The sequence below is a fragment of the Myotis myotis genome, unplaced genomic scaffold (assembly GCF_014108235.1).
Source record: "Myotis myotis isolate mMyoMyo1 unplaced genomic scaffold, mMyoMyo1.p scaffold_m19_p_9, whole genome shotgun sequence".
In the NCBI taxonomy this organism is placed as follows: domain Eukaryota; kingdom Metazoa; phylum Chordata; class Mammalia; order Chiroptera; family Vespertilionidae; genus Myotis; species Myotis myotis.
This window is the reverse complement of record NW_023416401.1, coordinates 19,984,085-20,000,617: the sequence shown is the minus strand read 5'-3', so window position 1 is coordinate 20,000,617 and position 16,533 is coordinate 19,984,085. Positions and strand designations below refer to the sequence as shown.

The 16,533-nt window shown below is 37.9% G+C and overlaps 1 protein-coding gene across 5 annotated transcripts in view; it reads left to right on the top strand.

The window, feature by feature from the left end:
• GALNT1 (polypeptide N-acetylgalactosaminyltransferase 1) overlaps positions 1–16,533 on the top strand; it is an 87,831-nt gene that overhangs the window by 35,149 nt on the left and 36,149 nt on the right. For 3 of the 5 annotated variants that reach the window (XM_036323214.1, XM_036323215.1, XM_036323211.1), the window contains 2 exons: positions 11,072–11,313; positions 15,092–15,266. In XM_036323214.1, the coding sequence (XP_036179107.1) occupies positions 11,175–11,313; positions 15,092–15,266 (314 nt within the window). In that variant the 5' untranslated portion in view covers positions 11,072–11,174. Of the gene's footprint in view, positions 1–7,740; positions 7,822–11,071; positions 11,314–12,858; positions 12,952–15,091; positions 15,267–16,533 lie in introns of those variants that run through there. The other 2 variants (XM_036323212.1, XM_036323216.1) reach the window with 2 other exon arrangements.

The following is a 16,533-nucleotide window of genomic DNA, read 5'->3' as shown; positions in this document are numbered from 1 at the left end:
AGATATAGCAGTTTTGCAAAAAGAAAGTAACCCATAGTTTAAAAATTGCCTGATTCCAGCATTTGAAACCAATCTCTACTACTTTATTTATTGCTATTTGAAACCTGCTTTATATTATGCAACAAAGAAAGACAAAGTATATGGAGAAAGTTCCATGCTTGAAAATGAGAAGTTCTAAGTTAATAAAGTTAAGTAGGTTCTCTTATTGCAGAAATTCACAAAACCTTCAGTGCCATAATATACAGTATGAATCTCCCAGGGCAAAAAGAGCACGTAGCATCCCCCTATTTATTTGACCATAGACTCCCTTTAGCAAGGACTCTTAGGTTTGAGTCCTGCAGTAACAGTATTCTTTAGAAGAACAGGGGAATCCATAAATGGTTTTAGGTAGAGGAAAGACAGAAAACAATTACAGAAAAAATTTACTTTAAAGAAAATCTTGTTGCAGAAGGTTTAGTGTCTTATATTGCCTTCTGAGAAAACCTGTTTAGAAACTTCCCTGTCTGGGTGTCTTTTCCCTGCCAAGTTAGCTGAATTGATGTTTCTCTTATAATATGAATGGAATGTCTCTTAGACTGGTGATTAGCAGCGTGATAAGAGCTTCTGTGGTGTGGATCATTGCCTTTATGCTTGTACCATACACAGTACCTGACACGGTATGAAGAACATAGTTGGCCAAGACTCAGTAAATATCCGGAAAGCATGTAATGAGTTGTGACTCTAAAAGACTGAAACTTTTTTTTTAAGAAACAAAATTTAGTAGACATAAAAGTTATTTTGAAAATCATGTCATTTTGTAAAATTTTTGGAACTTAACTATTAGACTTGAGTTTAATTCCTCCTTCAATGCCAACTTCTTTTTTATGGTCTTTGTGATTTATTAAATGTACTTTCTCAAAACAGTAGAATTGTCCCACCATAGTCATGTAAACAGTTTTAACTACTAGGTTTCTTTTGCAATGGATGGAATTTTAAGTAATTGAGTGGTCAGCATAGCTAAGGAAGGCCAATGAGTCAAGAGTAGCCAAGGCATTCCTCAAGAAGTAGTGAAAGGTGACAAGGCTTGCTTTACCATATATCAAGAATTATTTTAGGCACTGTAGCAAGATACAAAATTAACACCCAGAAATCTATGGCCTTTTTATACACCAATAATGAACTCACAGAAAGAGAAATGAAAAAAAAAATCCCATTTACCATTGCACCAAAAAAATTAAGATACCTAGGAATAAACTTAACCAAGGATGTAAAAGACCTGTACTCGGAAAATTATAGGACATTGAAAAAAGAGATAGAGGAAGACCTAAACAAATGGAAGAACATACCATGTTCATGGATTGGTAGACTCAACATCATTAAAATGTCCATACTACCTAAAGCAATCTATAGATTCAGTGCAGTACCTATTACAATACCAATGGCATATTTCAAAGATCTAGAACAAACTCTCCAAAAATTCATCTGGAATAAAAAAAGACCCCAAATAGCCACAGCTATCCTGAGAAAGGAGAACGAAGTTGGAGGGATCACAATACCAGACATCAAACTATATTACCAAGCCACAGTTCTCAAAACTGCCTGGTACTGGCACAAGAACAGACATATAGACCAATGGAACAGAATAGAGGACCCAGAAATTGACCCAAGCCATTATACTCAATTAATATTCGACAAAGGAGGCAAGAGCATACAATGGAGTCAAAACAGCCTCTTTAATAAATGGTGCTGGAAAATTTGGTCAGATACATGCAAAAAAATGAAACTAGATCACCAACTTACACCATACACAAAAGCAAACTCAAAATGGCTAAAGGACTTGAATGTAAGACAGGAAAACTATAAAAATCGTACAAGACTCCATAGGCAGCAAAATTACAGACATATGTCGTAGCAATATCTTTACAGACATAGATCCTAGGGCAAGAGAGACTAAGGAGAAAATAAACAAATGGGATTACATCAAAATAAAAAGCTTCTGCACAGCAAAAGAAACCATCAACAAAACAACAAGAAAGCCCACTGCATGGGAGAACATATTTGCCAATGTTATCTCTAATAAGGGTTCAATCTCCAACATTTATAGGGAACTCATACAACTCAACAAAAGAAAAATGAACAATCCAATAAAAAAAATGGGCAAAGGACCTAAATAGAATCTTTTCAAAAGAGGACACTCAGAAAGCCAAGAGACACATGAAAACATGCTCAAAGTCACTAATCATCCGAGAGATGCAAATCAAAACGACAGTGAGGTACCACCTCACACCTGTCAGAATGGCTATTATCAACAAATCAACAAATGACAAGTGCTGGAGAGGATGCGGAGAAAAAGGAACCCTCCTTCACTGCTGGTGGGAATGCAGACTGGTGCAGCCATTGTGGAAAACAGTATGGCGTTTCCTCAAAAGTTTAAAAATGGAACTGCTATTTGACCCAGTAATACCATTTCTAAGAATATATCCCAAGAAAACAGAAACACCAATCAGAAAGGATATATGCACCCCTATGTTCATAGCAGCACAATTTACAATAGCCAAGATTTGCAAACAGCCTAAATGCCCATCAACAGATGAGTGGATTAGAAAACTATGCTACATCTATACAATGGAATACTATGCTGCTATAAAAAAGAAGGAATTCTTACCATTTGCAGCAGCATGGATGGAACTGAAGAGCATTATGCTAAGTGAAATAAGCCAGGAAGTGAAAGAAAAACACCACATGATCTCATTTATGGATAATAAAGAACATTATAACCTGATGAGCAAAAAGATAGATACAGAGGCAGAGAAGCATTGAACAGACTGTCAGAGTACAGTGGGAAGGCTGGGGAGTGTTGGGAGCAGGGGTTGGGGGGAGGTAAGAGATCAACCAAAGGACTTGTATGCATGCATATAAGCATAACCAATGGACACATGACACTGGTTGGGGGGGTGGTGGTGAGGGCATGTGCCGGGGGGTAGGGGAGGCCGGGGGAAGGTCAATGGGGGGGAGAAAAAAAGGAGATATATGCACTACTATCTGTAATACTTTAAACAATAAAATAAAATTTTAAAAAAGAATTATTTTAAAGCTGTAATAAGACATCAATGTGGTGTAGGGATAGACAGACCAATGAAACAGAAAATAGAACACTAGAAACCAGGTTTGTAGCAAAGTTGGCATTGCACACCATTAGGGAAAGGATGAACTTTCCATAAATGGTACTCGACAGTTGGTTATCCACATGGAAGAAAATGACATTGAATCTCTACTGAAACCTAAAGCGTAAAACTTTAAAATGCTCTCTACATAGAGAAGAATTTTAGACTTAGAAAATGTGAACCATAAAAGACAGTTCTTATTAAGAAGATAAGCTATAGCCTGACCAGTGTGGCTCAGTGGTTGAGCGTCAACCTATGAACCAGGAGGTCACAGTTCAATTCCCGGTCAGGGCATGTGCCCCGGTAGTGGGCTTGATCCCCAGTGGGGGGTGTGCAGGAGGCAGCCGATGGATGATTCTCTCTCATCATTGATATTTCTGTCTCTCTCCCTCTCCCTTCCTCTCTCTGAAACCAATAAAAACATATTTTGAAAAATTAATAAGAAGAAAAACTAATTAGACTTCAGTAGGCAGAGGAAATGGGATGGCCAAGAAGGTCAGAGATAGTGGGGAAATGCAAATTAAAAGTATAAGATACCAACTTCACACCCATCAGATTGTAAAAAAAATAAAAGTTTGATATCAATAAGTGTTGCCAAGGATATAATACATCCAGAGCTTTCATTTTGCATTGTTTTGCTTCAGCCATCTGGGAAAACAAATTGATCATATTTAAAATATGCATATCCTGCCCTAACCGGTTTGGCTCAGTGGATAGAGCATCGGACTGAGGATTGAAGGGTCCCAGGTTCGATTCTGGTCAAGGGCATGTACTTGGATGTGGGCACATCCCCAGTGGGGAGTGTGCAGGAGGCAGCTGATCAATGTTCCTCATTGATGTTTCTAACTCTCTATCCCTCTCCCTTCCTCTCTGTAAAAAATCAATAAAATATATTAAAAAAAAAATATGCATATCCTGTGACCCAATACTCCTAAGGATAGTCTCTAGATCAGGGCTCATAGTTAAAGGTTTTTAACAATTTTTAAATTGTTAAAAAAATTAAAATAATTTTGTAATTTGTGATATGAAAATTATATGACATTCACATTTCAGTGTTCCTAAATAAAGTTTTATTGAAATACCGTTGCATTTACTTGTTTACATATCATTTATGCTGCTTTTGTGGTACCAGATTAGGATGGTTTTGACAGAGATGTCCCACAGAACCTAAAATATTTACTATTTGACCTTTTGCAGAAGAAATTTGCTGGCCCCTGCCCTAAATAAATATATTTGCATGTGTATACCAGGAAATACGTTCAGGAATGTTCATAGCAGTACTGCTTGTAATAACAGAAACCTAAAAAGAACCAAATGTCCATTAAAAGTAGAATGGATAAACTGGGGTATGCTAAGCCAATGAAAATGAAGTAACTACAACTGTGTGCAACATATGGAAGGATCTTGGGAACACAGTGTTAGAAAAATAGCAAGTCTCAGATTTTTTTCTATTTATAAGCAGTTCAGAAATAAATGTAAACAAGGCATTGTTAAGAGATACTGTGAGGTAAAACTATCAGGAACAAGTAGAGTGATACGTTCTGAATAAAGGTTGGCAGTGAGGAGCTGGGGAAGAGACGGGATTGGAGAGGGAACTAAAGGTTATATTCTTTATTCTTCAGCCAGCTGGTGGATCTGTGTTGTGTTGTGATCCTTTGTTTCTGTGATGAGTTTTTTACATACTTAGGATTGATATGTTTTTGTGATTTGGGGCACTAAAAGGATGAACCAGGACCTGCTTGGTTTTACCTATACTAGTAAGTTCCACTTCCCCTCCCCCACCACCCCAGATGTTCTGGCTATGTCAGGAATCCAATGGAAACTCTCATAAGCAGAAAAAGGGATTAAAGGAAGGACTCCTGGGTATTCACAAAAGCCAAGGAAGAGTCCAGACCCTCTGCCTCTTCATCTGTATGCCTCTGCTTGTCCTGCTCCTCTTGGACTGCAGAGTGTTCAGGAATGTTCCTAGCAGTACTGCTTGTAATAACAAACCTGAAGAAAAGTGTGTATACATTTTTTGGGACATCCTATATACTCTTGGGCTTTCTCTGTGTGCTGGGCAGTGTTGGCAGTCCTAGACGCACAGGCTCCTAGCTCTGTGACTCAAGAAGCCAGGGGTGAGGTTCTGTGGTTGGCCTGGCTGGGTCATTTGTTTTGTGGTCAGGGGGTTGAGTCTGTTACCAGAAGAACCCTTCGGGGGACACGGAGAGCAAAGGTCAGAATCATGAGAGGCAGGGAGCCACCTCAGTTTGTATCCATTTATGTCTATTCTTTAAGTGTTAAACAATATGTGGCCTTTTGACATAGACTGTGAATATCAGTGCTAATTTGAAGCGACCATTAAGACATTTGATGTTGCCTAAGACATGATATGATTCTCAGTGGCAGGGGTGGGAAGAGGGGTTAGAAATGTCTGTTGAGCATATTACTTTAATTTAAAAAAAAACACACATCAAAATACAGCATCACCATGAAAATCTCTTATGCTAACCCTTTATAGTCACACCCATCCCTTTTCTCCCTGATAAAGGCTTTTAAGACACAAAAATGAGACAAAATAGATATTACAGACTTACTTTAAAACATAATATTTCTACTATCTATTCTGAATGACTGAACAGACACTTAACCTATTGGTAGTAGTAGTATTTATTAGGGTTTATAGGTGGTTTTCTGTTTTTCCTAAGTTCTTTGTATTGAACATATATAACTTTTATAACTAGGAAAAAATATAAACTTTTAAAGGTATTGCTAGAAATTAAGTCAGTTTTATTACCTTAGAAAGTGACATTCCACTTAAGATACCAAACATTGAATGCTCTACATTGAAACATTCAAGCCAATAAATTTTGTAGGAGTCTATACCATTAGTATCCAAAATGATAAGCCTGATCCCCCAACCTCTAAACTTGGTGTTACCTGAGAAATAGAGTTAGAGAAGAACCATGTTTATATGGAATGTGGACATCATCTTGTGCAGGGGTTTGGGATTGGTTTTTACTAAGTCTTTGTTATTAACGCAGGTAGAATAAGAACATGCTAATACTTGAAGTTTTTTGGTGTTTTTTTTTTGCTAGTGAATAAGCCGCCTCAGTACTAAATTTTAATAATCACTTGACTCAAAGACAGTGGCAGAAATGTTGGCCTAAATACTTTATATAGGAAGTGGAGAATACAGGTGTGCCCTCAAAATGTATATGCACTTTGAATGATTATAAAGTCAGTGTTTATTAACATACAGTTCATTTTCAAAATTTAAAAGAAACTACAGAAATGAATAATTTTCATTATCAATGCCTGTTTTCAAACTGATGATTGTTCTGGCACTGCTAACTCGAAGCAATGGAATAGCAAACATCAAGAATCATTTCGTTTGGTATTTGTGTGCCCTCAGTTAGTTGACTGTTGCTGGTTTTATACCGTAAACTTTATCTTTTATGTAACCCCACGAAAAGTCTAGTGGCACTTAAGGATTAATTTTCTTTGTTCAAAACTTAGTTTGGCTTCACCCATTATTTCAAATCAGTTAAACTTGAAAATAACTGAAAATGAAGTGACTTATCAGCTGTTAAAGTGTGTGTACGTTTTTTGGGGACACCCTACATACTATTGAAACCTAGGGGATTGTCGCCATTCTGACCTTAGCCAGCCAGTAGGTAATTGGCCAAAAATAGTTGCTCCTTTGTTTGAACAGGATTGGCTTCAGTTATTGTCTATGCACAGATTTACTTTTGTTGGTATAAGGTGGGATCTAAATTTATGTTTTACCATATGGAAAGCCGTTTGTCCCTGTGCCAGTTTTCTACTCTGCTTTGTTGTAGCACCTTTTCAGTATTCCACACACGTATGGGCTTATTTTTGAGTACCACATGGTTTTAGATAGTTCTGCTTCATAATAAATCCAGTCCCCCAAAGCTTCATTTGTGTTTCATTTGAATTACATTAATTTATAATGTTACATGTCAATTTTACCTCAATAAAAAAAGAATTATACTAAATTTATAGATTAATTATTGGAAGAGGCTGGTGTTTTTTTTTTCCTGAACATGGTATATCTATTCATTAGTCAAATGTTGTTTTATATCTTTTGATAAGAGCGTCATAATTTTCTTCATGTCTTGCACATAGTTTAAATTTATTTCCAAATACCTTAATAGTTTTTATAGTTATTTGGAATGTGATTTGTTTTTTATAGTCTCATTAACTCCTGTAAGGTAACCATACAGGAGCATGGTTAATGTTATGTTCATCTTGTGTTCAGCAACATTAATGAAGTCATAAATTAGCTCTAATGGTTTAGCTATTGATTCTTTTAAAATTTTTGTATAGAAATCATGCTATCTGCTGAGATAATTTTGTCTCTTTACTTTCTAATTCTTACTTTTTTTTTTCTTATTGCTTAGATCTCCAGTACAATGTCAGATTGAACTGAGAGTGCCTAAGTCATCATATTTATGTTACAGAAATTCCATCATTAAATGTTTACTATAGTTTAAAGAATTTCCTTTCTAGTCCTAGTTTGCTCTTGAAATTCTCTGTTGATAAACTCAATGGCTTTAAACAATAAATATTTATTTTCTCATATTTTTTGGATCAGGAATCAGGAACAGCTTAGCAGAGTGGTATTGACTCGGGATCTTTCAGGATGTTGCAGTCAAGATGTTGGCCAAAGCTGCAGGTACCTAAAGGCTTGCCTGGGCCTGCTTCCAAAGTGTTCATTTCCATGCCTGGCAAGATAGTGCTGGTTGTTGGCAGGCTTCAGTTTCTCACTACGTGGACCTCACAGTAGGGTTCCTTGCGTGTCCTTCTGACAAGGCGCTGGCTTTCCCCAGAGCGTGTGATCTGAGGGAGAGCTAGGAGAATGTTTCATGACAAGCCTTCAAATCACAACCCGTTACTTCCACCATAGATTGTTGGGTAGAAGTAAGTTACTAAGTCCAGCCCACACAGTAGGAGGGAAATAATGCTCCACGAAAGTTCTTTTGTGTGTGGATTTTTTTTAGCCTCTTTGCCCCTAAAAGTTGAATGAGAGTAGAGGTTTCAGTCTGTATATCTTTGCCTTTGACCCCTCCTTTGAGCCCCAAACTTTTGTATTCAGCAGCTGTGGTTAACATCTCTCCTTGAAGGTATCAAAGGCACCTCATATTCAACAAGCCCAAAGTCAAACTTAGGTTTCTTCCCATCTTGATTCTCCTCCTTCCCCAAATTGGTCCTCATTTACTAGCTCATTTCTGTGATCGGCACCACTCTGTATCTAGTTGTACAAGCCAGGATTTCTTTTCCCTCAGTAATCATCCTTGATCCCATTTAGTTTGTCCCTTAATATCTTACATCTGTCCACTTTTATCCAACTCCAGCTCCATCTCAAACAGTTTCTTCTTTTGTTTTCGGTCCACTGACCTTTCAGTGTTGGGCTCCTCTTGCTGTCGATAGAGCCTTTGCTACCCACTGTCTGAAATGCTTATTTTCCCCTTAAATCATGTCTTCCTTAGGGAATCCTTTTTGACAAAGTCAGGTCGATTACAGATGTTTATAATACTGTATACATCCCTTCAAAGCATTTTCACAGTTAAAACATCTATGTGACTGTTTGACTAATGCCTGCTTTTCTATAGCCAACTCTAAACTTTACCAAGGGCAGGGGGTGTGTGTATTTTGTTCACTTTTGTATTCCTTGCATTTGAAACATTCCCTACACTTATAGAGTTTGTGTTTATTGAGTGAACTAATAAGTGAATGAATAAGTTCTGTTTGAGAAACGGAGCAAATGAAGTATATAATTAGTATATAAATAAAATATCCTAGGCTCTCCTTACTGTGTTAGAGGATAACTATAATCTTTTTGAGTCTTTTAGTTCTCCTGGAAGAGAGTCCAGCTATAAATTAAATAAATAGATCTACTGAAAGGTCTCCTATCTCAGACCTCTGCCTGGTCAGTAGATACAAAGTTAGTGACCCTAGGTCTAGGTGCCTGAGAGTGCTGGGTTTTGTTTTGTTTTGTTAAAGAATAGTTTATTGATTTTTAGAGAGAGAGGAAGGAAAAAGAGAGAAACATTCATGTAACATCAATCTGCTGCTACCTGCATGCCCCCTACTGGGGATCGAGCCTGTAACCAGGGCATATGCCTTCACCGGGAATTGAATCAGCAACCTCTCGGTGCACTTAGATGACGCCCAACTAACTGAGTCACACTGGCCAGGGCTGTTTTTTTTCTTTCCTTTTTAAAAAAAAAAAAAAAAAAATTTATTTTATTGATTTCAGAGAGGAAGGGAGAGGGAGAGAGAGATAGAAACATCAAGGATGAGAGAGAATCATTGATTGGCTGCCTCCTGCTCGCCCCCACTGGGGATCGAACCCACAACCCGGGCCCGGGCCCTTGACTGGAATCAAACCCAGCACACTTAAGTCCGCAGGCCTATGCTCTATCCCAGCCGTGGGCAAACTACAGCCCGCGGGCCAGATCCGGCCCGTTTGAAATGAATAAAACTATTGCAAAAAAAGACCGTACCCTTTTTATGTAATGATGTTTACTTTGAATTTATATTAGTTCACACAAACACTCCATCCATGCTTTTGTTCCAGCCCTCCGGTCCAGTTTAAGAACCCATTGTGGCCCTCGAGTCAAAAAGTTTGCCCACCCCTGCTCTATCCACTGAGCCAAACCAGCTAGGGCTGTTTTTTCTTAATTTTTTATTTTTCAGTTACAGTTGACATACAATATTATATTCGTTTCAGTTGTACAACCCAGTGATTAGACATTTATATCATTTATGAAGTCATTTCCCTGATAAATCTAGTACACATGTGACACCATACATAGTTCAGGTAAATACATCTGTGCTGCCCGCCATGGAACATGCTACATAAAGTTGCCCTTGTAAGGGGCTGGAGCATTAACCTCAGCCTGGGCCTTCAGAGCATATGCTCATGTGGCTTTCATGTGGGTCATATGTGCTAAGTGTGTGTTTCCTCCATCTACCTCCTCTGAATGCACACCTCATCTGAATGCACTTGGCCAGTCTCCTAATCAGTAGTGATACAGGCCTTTGAGCCTGGTATCAGCTGCTCAGTGGGTGACTCTATACCTCTCTGAGGAACCCCAGACTGCTCCAGAGCTCCCCAAGGTGAACTCCTTATGTGCCAGAAATCTTTCTAGTCAAACTATCCCAAATGACTTTCCAAATTTGGTGACAGTTCCTCAAGTCATTTTGTCATATTTTAACAGATGGGGGTGTGGAGTTTGGGTGGGAAATAGAAACTAAAGATCAGGGAAGTCTATAAAATTACTGTCAGAGCCAACACTAGGCCTCAGATTTTATGATACTCTTCTTTTTCAATATAATTTCCATGAATCTGTTTCTGAATGGCTGGTGACTGTAGCATTTTTGGGATGGGACTCAGTGGCACAGAGGGACAATAATTAGCTCAATAAACTGCTGTAGTATAGATTTCTAGGAGAACGCATATGTCTTTGGGTCTTGGGAACTGAATGTGAGTAGTTGAACTGGGAATCACTGGTTTCTTAAACTCCTGTGGCAATCAATGGCTTGGCTTTGCCTTAGCATTTAATATAGTAATTGAATAGAAGACAGTTAAGCCTCTTGTGTTTGATGGACATGATATAATAGCTCACTTTTAATTTGCATTTTTCTAATTAAAGTGAATTGAACACTTTTCTACATGTTTATTGGCTATTCAGATTTACTTTCTACAAAGTGCCTGTTACATCCTTTACTTATTTTCCTACTGGGTTGTATATTGATCTGTAGGAGTTATTTTTGATACAATTTTAATGTTTACAAATATTTTTCTAAGTCTGATCTATAAACTTATTCTCCATAGTAAAATTTCATATGCATATTATTCTTACAATTCTCTATATTCTGAATTTTTAAGTTAATGTGGTTTTTTCTTTTTCTCTCTATAGGTTATGAACGTGATTTTTGATGAAACTGGATTGGAAACATTTTCATGATCTTTGTATATTTATATATATGTATTTTAAAATTTTGCATTTGACTTAAAGTGCCATGAGAAAATTTGCATATTGCAAGGTGGTCCTAGCCACCTCCTTGGTTTGGGTACTCTTGGATATGTTCCTGCTGCTTTACTTCAGTGAATGCAACAAATGTGATGAAAAAAAGGAGAGAGGACTTCCTGCTGGGGATGGTGAGTGACATTTGATAATAAAACACTCATTTTGATAAGTATGTCACTGTTTTGTTTTTTGTGGATTTTTTGTTAACTAATTTGGATACTATATAATTTTAACATTTTTAGATTAATAGTGATCCCTGCTTTCCTATGTATGATGATCATATTTCCAAAAACTCTTTGATGGTTCTTCCAACAGTTAAAAATGTGAAAGCATCATGCATAGAATGGCTAAATAGCTATTGTATAAACTTATACCCCTTTATTCTACTCCCATGAGAAAAACATAAATTAGTCATTTGTAAGATTTATTAAAGTACATTCAAAATTATGTCATTTGGCTTACATACATTAATTTTATTTGGTGTCATACAGAGGGAACCTATAGTTTTCTTGATAATTAAGTTTTCTAAAACACGAAACATTTCTACATTGTCATGTAAATGAAGTTTAACAGAAGTATAAAATATCTTCGTTCTCATATAATACTTTGGAATAACACCTTAGTCACTCCCTTATCAACATTGATTTGATTTTTATAAATGGTTGGCATTTAAAATTGTATGCCAAGAAATAATTTTTTTTTTAGTTCAGAAAATTGATGGTATCCAAACCCCATTTTAGTTACTTTCAAACAAAAATTTCACTGAACTCACTTTAAATTTACATAAAAGACTGGTAAGTAGAATACATAGAAAGTTAATGCTTAACATCTTTTTTGTTAAGTTGATTTTTTAATACTGCAAATGCATTCGTAGTAAAAATATTCACTAACTACGCACATTTTATCCTAGCCTTTTTGCCAAAGAAAAGTAATTAGTCCACTTAATTTATCTGGTAGATTCTGTAAGTCATATAGTAGTCATGTAACTTTTGATTAATAGTAATTTTAAATGTGGCTGTGAGATCTCAAGTAACCAATAAGTTAAAATATGTAATGTGGGCACTATAAGTATCAGATGATCAAGTTTGTAAAATATTGCAGCAGCAGGATTATATATGTTGTATAGTTTTGCCTGATTCTTTACTATCTCCAGGCCAGAGTTTTTTACTTCATAATGATGGGAAATAAAAGTAGAAAAAAATAAACAATTTAATTTGAAATTTTAATTCCCAGATGCCCATCATTTGGCTTCAACAGTTGTCACTTCAAGGCTGGGCTTGTGGCATGGATACATGGATAACTCTTTCTCTTTGCTCCCTCTCCCCCTGTTGGTTATTATTGAAGAAGAAATTGGGTTCTCTTTTTCTTGTTTCCCAGAGTCAGGAATTGTATCATTTGATGTTTTTTATCATATCCTCTGTGCCTCTGTTTCCTGTGAATTTGTAGTAGGTTCAGAGGCTTGATCAGATTCAAGAGCTCCTCTTCGTCCCCCGGAAGAATATGTTATAGATGGGGTTCTGTATAACAATACTCCAACACTGAGCAGCATGAAAACGTTCCCATTTTAACTTTTCTATAAAGCATCATCTTAAATTAGAACAGGGCACAGGATATTTATAATCAGGGCCACTAGATGTCTCCCACTTACTCTTTGTTGCCTATGCCATGCACTAAAGGTAATTATCAGGTCCAGAGCTCTGCTGCGTACTCTTGACCCCTGAACATCCCAGTCCCCAAACCTGCTGATTGCTCTTCATTTTTGGAGACAGGTAAGTAAGCAGAATTGATTCTAAGAATTAATAAAAAGTAATTAAAAAAGTAATGCCCCAGACAGGAATTTTCATCCCATTATTGTCCTCACTTCATTGTATATCCATCCCTTTTAGGTGGGAAGTTTAACACCCTTTTATCCAAATTTAATACATCGACCTAGAAACTATTCTTGGAATGTTTTTAACATCTCAAAAGCATATAACAAAGAATAAGATTGTGGGATTATGGATCTGAAATACTACTCTTTATGTATATATCAAGGTGTAACATTACTTCTGATAAGAATTATCTTTCATGATGCTCCACCTTGCATGGTGCTTATATAATGTCTACAGTTATCAATTATAGGATTTCACTTTTACTCACATATTAGTTCAGGATACAGTTATAAAACTCCTATAAGACACTGCTAAATTCCACAGAAGGTACATAAATTAATTTTAAAAACCCAGCTAAAAAGAGATCATAACCTGGTGGGGTATGATAAGGCAGGTTAAGCAATCATTGTAGTAAGAAATAGCAATTGGGCCCTCTCTCTTTTGGAAGCACACCCACAACTTTCTTCCCTCTCAGGTGCACATCTTTACTTTTCTCTCCTAAACTCTGTCTTCATGAAACCTGTAACTGGCGGAGCAGCGGCAGCCCTTCTCAGGCCAACCCCCTGAACCTGTCTCCACGGCCCCCTTTTTCTGACTTTTCAGTGAGCTAAAGCAGCCCCCTATTGGCTCACGTCTTTTTTTTTTTTTTTAAATATATTTTTATTTTTTAGAGAGAGGAAGGGAGAGGAATAGAGAGTCAGAAACATCAGTGAGAGAGAAACATTGATCAGCTGCCTCCTGCACACCCCCCACTGGGGATGTGCCCGCAACCAAGGTACATTCCCTTGACCGGAATTGAACCTGGGACCTTTCAGTCTGCAGGCCAATGCTCCAGCCACTGAGCCAAACCAGTTAGGGCTTGGCTCACTTCTTTACTGTGGCATTTCTAGAACCAAAGCAGCCCTGCATAGGTCTCTCTTATTGCTCCTATCCTAAGCATTCCTTGTTTCACTGTCCCCAGCTTTAATAAATAAAAAAATACTAAAAATCCTATCTAATAAAAGGCTAATATGCAAATCAACCAAACGGCAAAAAGACCGGTCGCTATGACATTCACTGACCACCAGGGGGCAGATGCTCAACGCAGGAGCTGCCCCCTGGTGGTCAGTGTACTCCCACAGGGGGAGCGCCGCTCAGCCAGAAGCTGGACTCACTGCTGGTGAGTGCAGCGATGATGGTGGGAACCTCTCCTGCCTCTGCCGGTAGTGCTAAGGACCCCTCTGGGGATGTCTGACTGCTGGCTTAGGCCCGTGCTTCCCTGGACATCCCCCGAGGGGTCTCGGACTGCGAGAGGGTGCAGGCTGGGCTGAGGGACCCTGCTTCTTCCCCCTCCCCTCCCCCCCCCCCCATGCATGAATGTCGTGTACTGGACTTCTAGTAAGAAAATAAAGTAGTCGCAGTTGGTTAGAGACATAAGAACTCTTAGATGAAATGATGTGGTAGCCAAGAGTAGTAAATGCACAGATTCAGAAAAGCTAGAAGCTAGGGAAGCCACTTTAGCTGGGCCTTGAAAGACAAGATGTTGCAGAGATAGGGTGGGAAGGAGACACCAATGGAAGGAGACCTGTGTGAGCAAAGGCACCAAAGCAAGAAAACATGAGGCTTTGGGGGTCGGGGGGAGAGTAGTGAATTGCTATTTGAGGATGAAGTACTGGGGAGAAGCGGGTGGAGAGCCTAGCAAGTGGTTTGTTTGGCAGGCTAGGTTAAATTTCACATTGAAAAGATTCAACTTTTGAAGACCATGAGAATAATAGTGAAGCCTATGCTTTTAGGGAGGTTAATGTGGTAACAATATTTGAATGGATGTGCCACAACAATGCAGTGATTCAGGTGAGTAGTGCAGGTGAGAAGGTCTCAAGTCATAACCCTGGCATGAAGTGGAGGACAGGGCAGCTCCCAGGAGGTGTTGCAGGCTGGGAGACCTGAGCTCAGAAATGGCTCTCGTTGTTGAAGGCACTGTTTAAGCTCAAATGTTATTAAAAAAAAGCATGAATTGATTGTTCTAAAATTGTTAGTTAAGTTTCCTCCTTATTCTTAGTTTTAGAGCCAGTACAAAAGCCTCATGAAGGTCCTGGAGAAATGGGAAAACCAGTCGTCATTCCTAAAGAGGATCAAGAAAAGATGAAAGAGATGTTTAAAATCAATCAGTTCAACTTAATGGCAAGCGAGATGATTGCACTCAACAGATCTTTACCTGATGTTAGGCTAGAAGGGTAAGTATCCAGGATGGTCCTGATAGTGTTTAATTTGAATGAAAAGTAGGTTCTGAATTCCTAATCAGTTGCACATTAGTTTGACTGCTCCTAGAGTGAATGCTATATCACTAACTTACTACTTACCCCACTTAAAAATAATTAAACGCTGATAATACCTCAAGTTACTAGTGATCATTAGGACCATGTATTTTAGGCTTTGGAAAATAATTGTTTATCTTAATAGATTAAGGTGGTAGGGGGTTTTAAACTTCATTATTACCAAAACAGTCATAGTATCAACTTTCTAAAAAAGATTCTGTTAAGTTTTCTGCAGTTTAAAACAGTGAATTATGCAGTTGGAAATATACCGTTTACTGAATCTTTACATATGCATATACCTGTCTGTCTTCCAAATCAAGAAGCAGAACATTTCTATCACCTGAGAGTTCTCCCATGTTCCTTTCCAGTGCTCCCACCCCGAGAGGCAGTCTTTGTCTTCACCTTTCTAACCATAGATGATTTTTGTCCTTTTCTGGTACTTTTCATAAATTGATCCATACAGTATATATTCTTTTGTGTCTTTGAAATCCATGTTGTTGTATATATCAGAAGTTTATTCTTTTTCATGGCAGTGTAGTGGTTTGTTAATGTGAATATCCCATAGTGTATTTACACATTGGTAGACATTTGGGCTGCTTCCACTTTTGACTATTATTTTTTTTTGTGTGTGTGTGTGTGTGTGTTATCTTCCTTTATTCTTCTTTTTTTTTTAATTAAATCTTTATTGTTCAGATTATTACATTTGTTCCTCTTTTCCCCCCCCATAACTCCCCTCCTCCCAGTTCCCACCCCACCCTCTGCCCTCACTCCCCACCCACTGTCCTCATCCATAGGTGCACGATTTTTGTCCAGTCTCTTCCCGCATCTCCCACACCCCTTTTCCCCCCAAGAATAGTCCATTCCCTTTTTATGTCCCTGATTCTATTATAATCACCAGTTCATTCTGTTCATCAGATTATTTATTCACTTGATTCTTAGATTCACTTGTTGATAGATGCATATTTGTTGTTCATAATTTGTATCTTTACCTTTTTCTTGCTCTTCCTCTTCTTAAAGGATACCTTTCAGCATTTCATATAATCCTGGTTTGGTGGTGATGAACTCCTTTAGCTTTTCCTTATCTGTGAAGCTCTTTATCTGACCTTCAGTTCTGAATGATAGCTTTGCTGGATAAAGTAATCTTGGTTGTAGGTTCTTGGTATTCATCACTTTGAATATTTCTTGC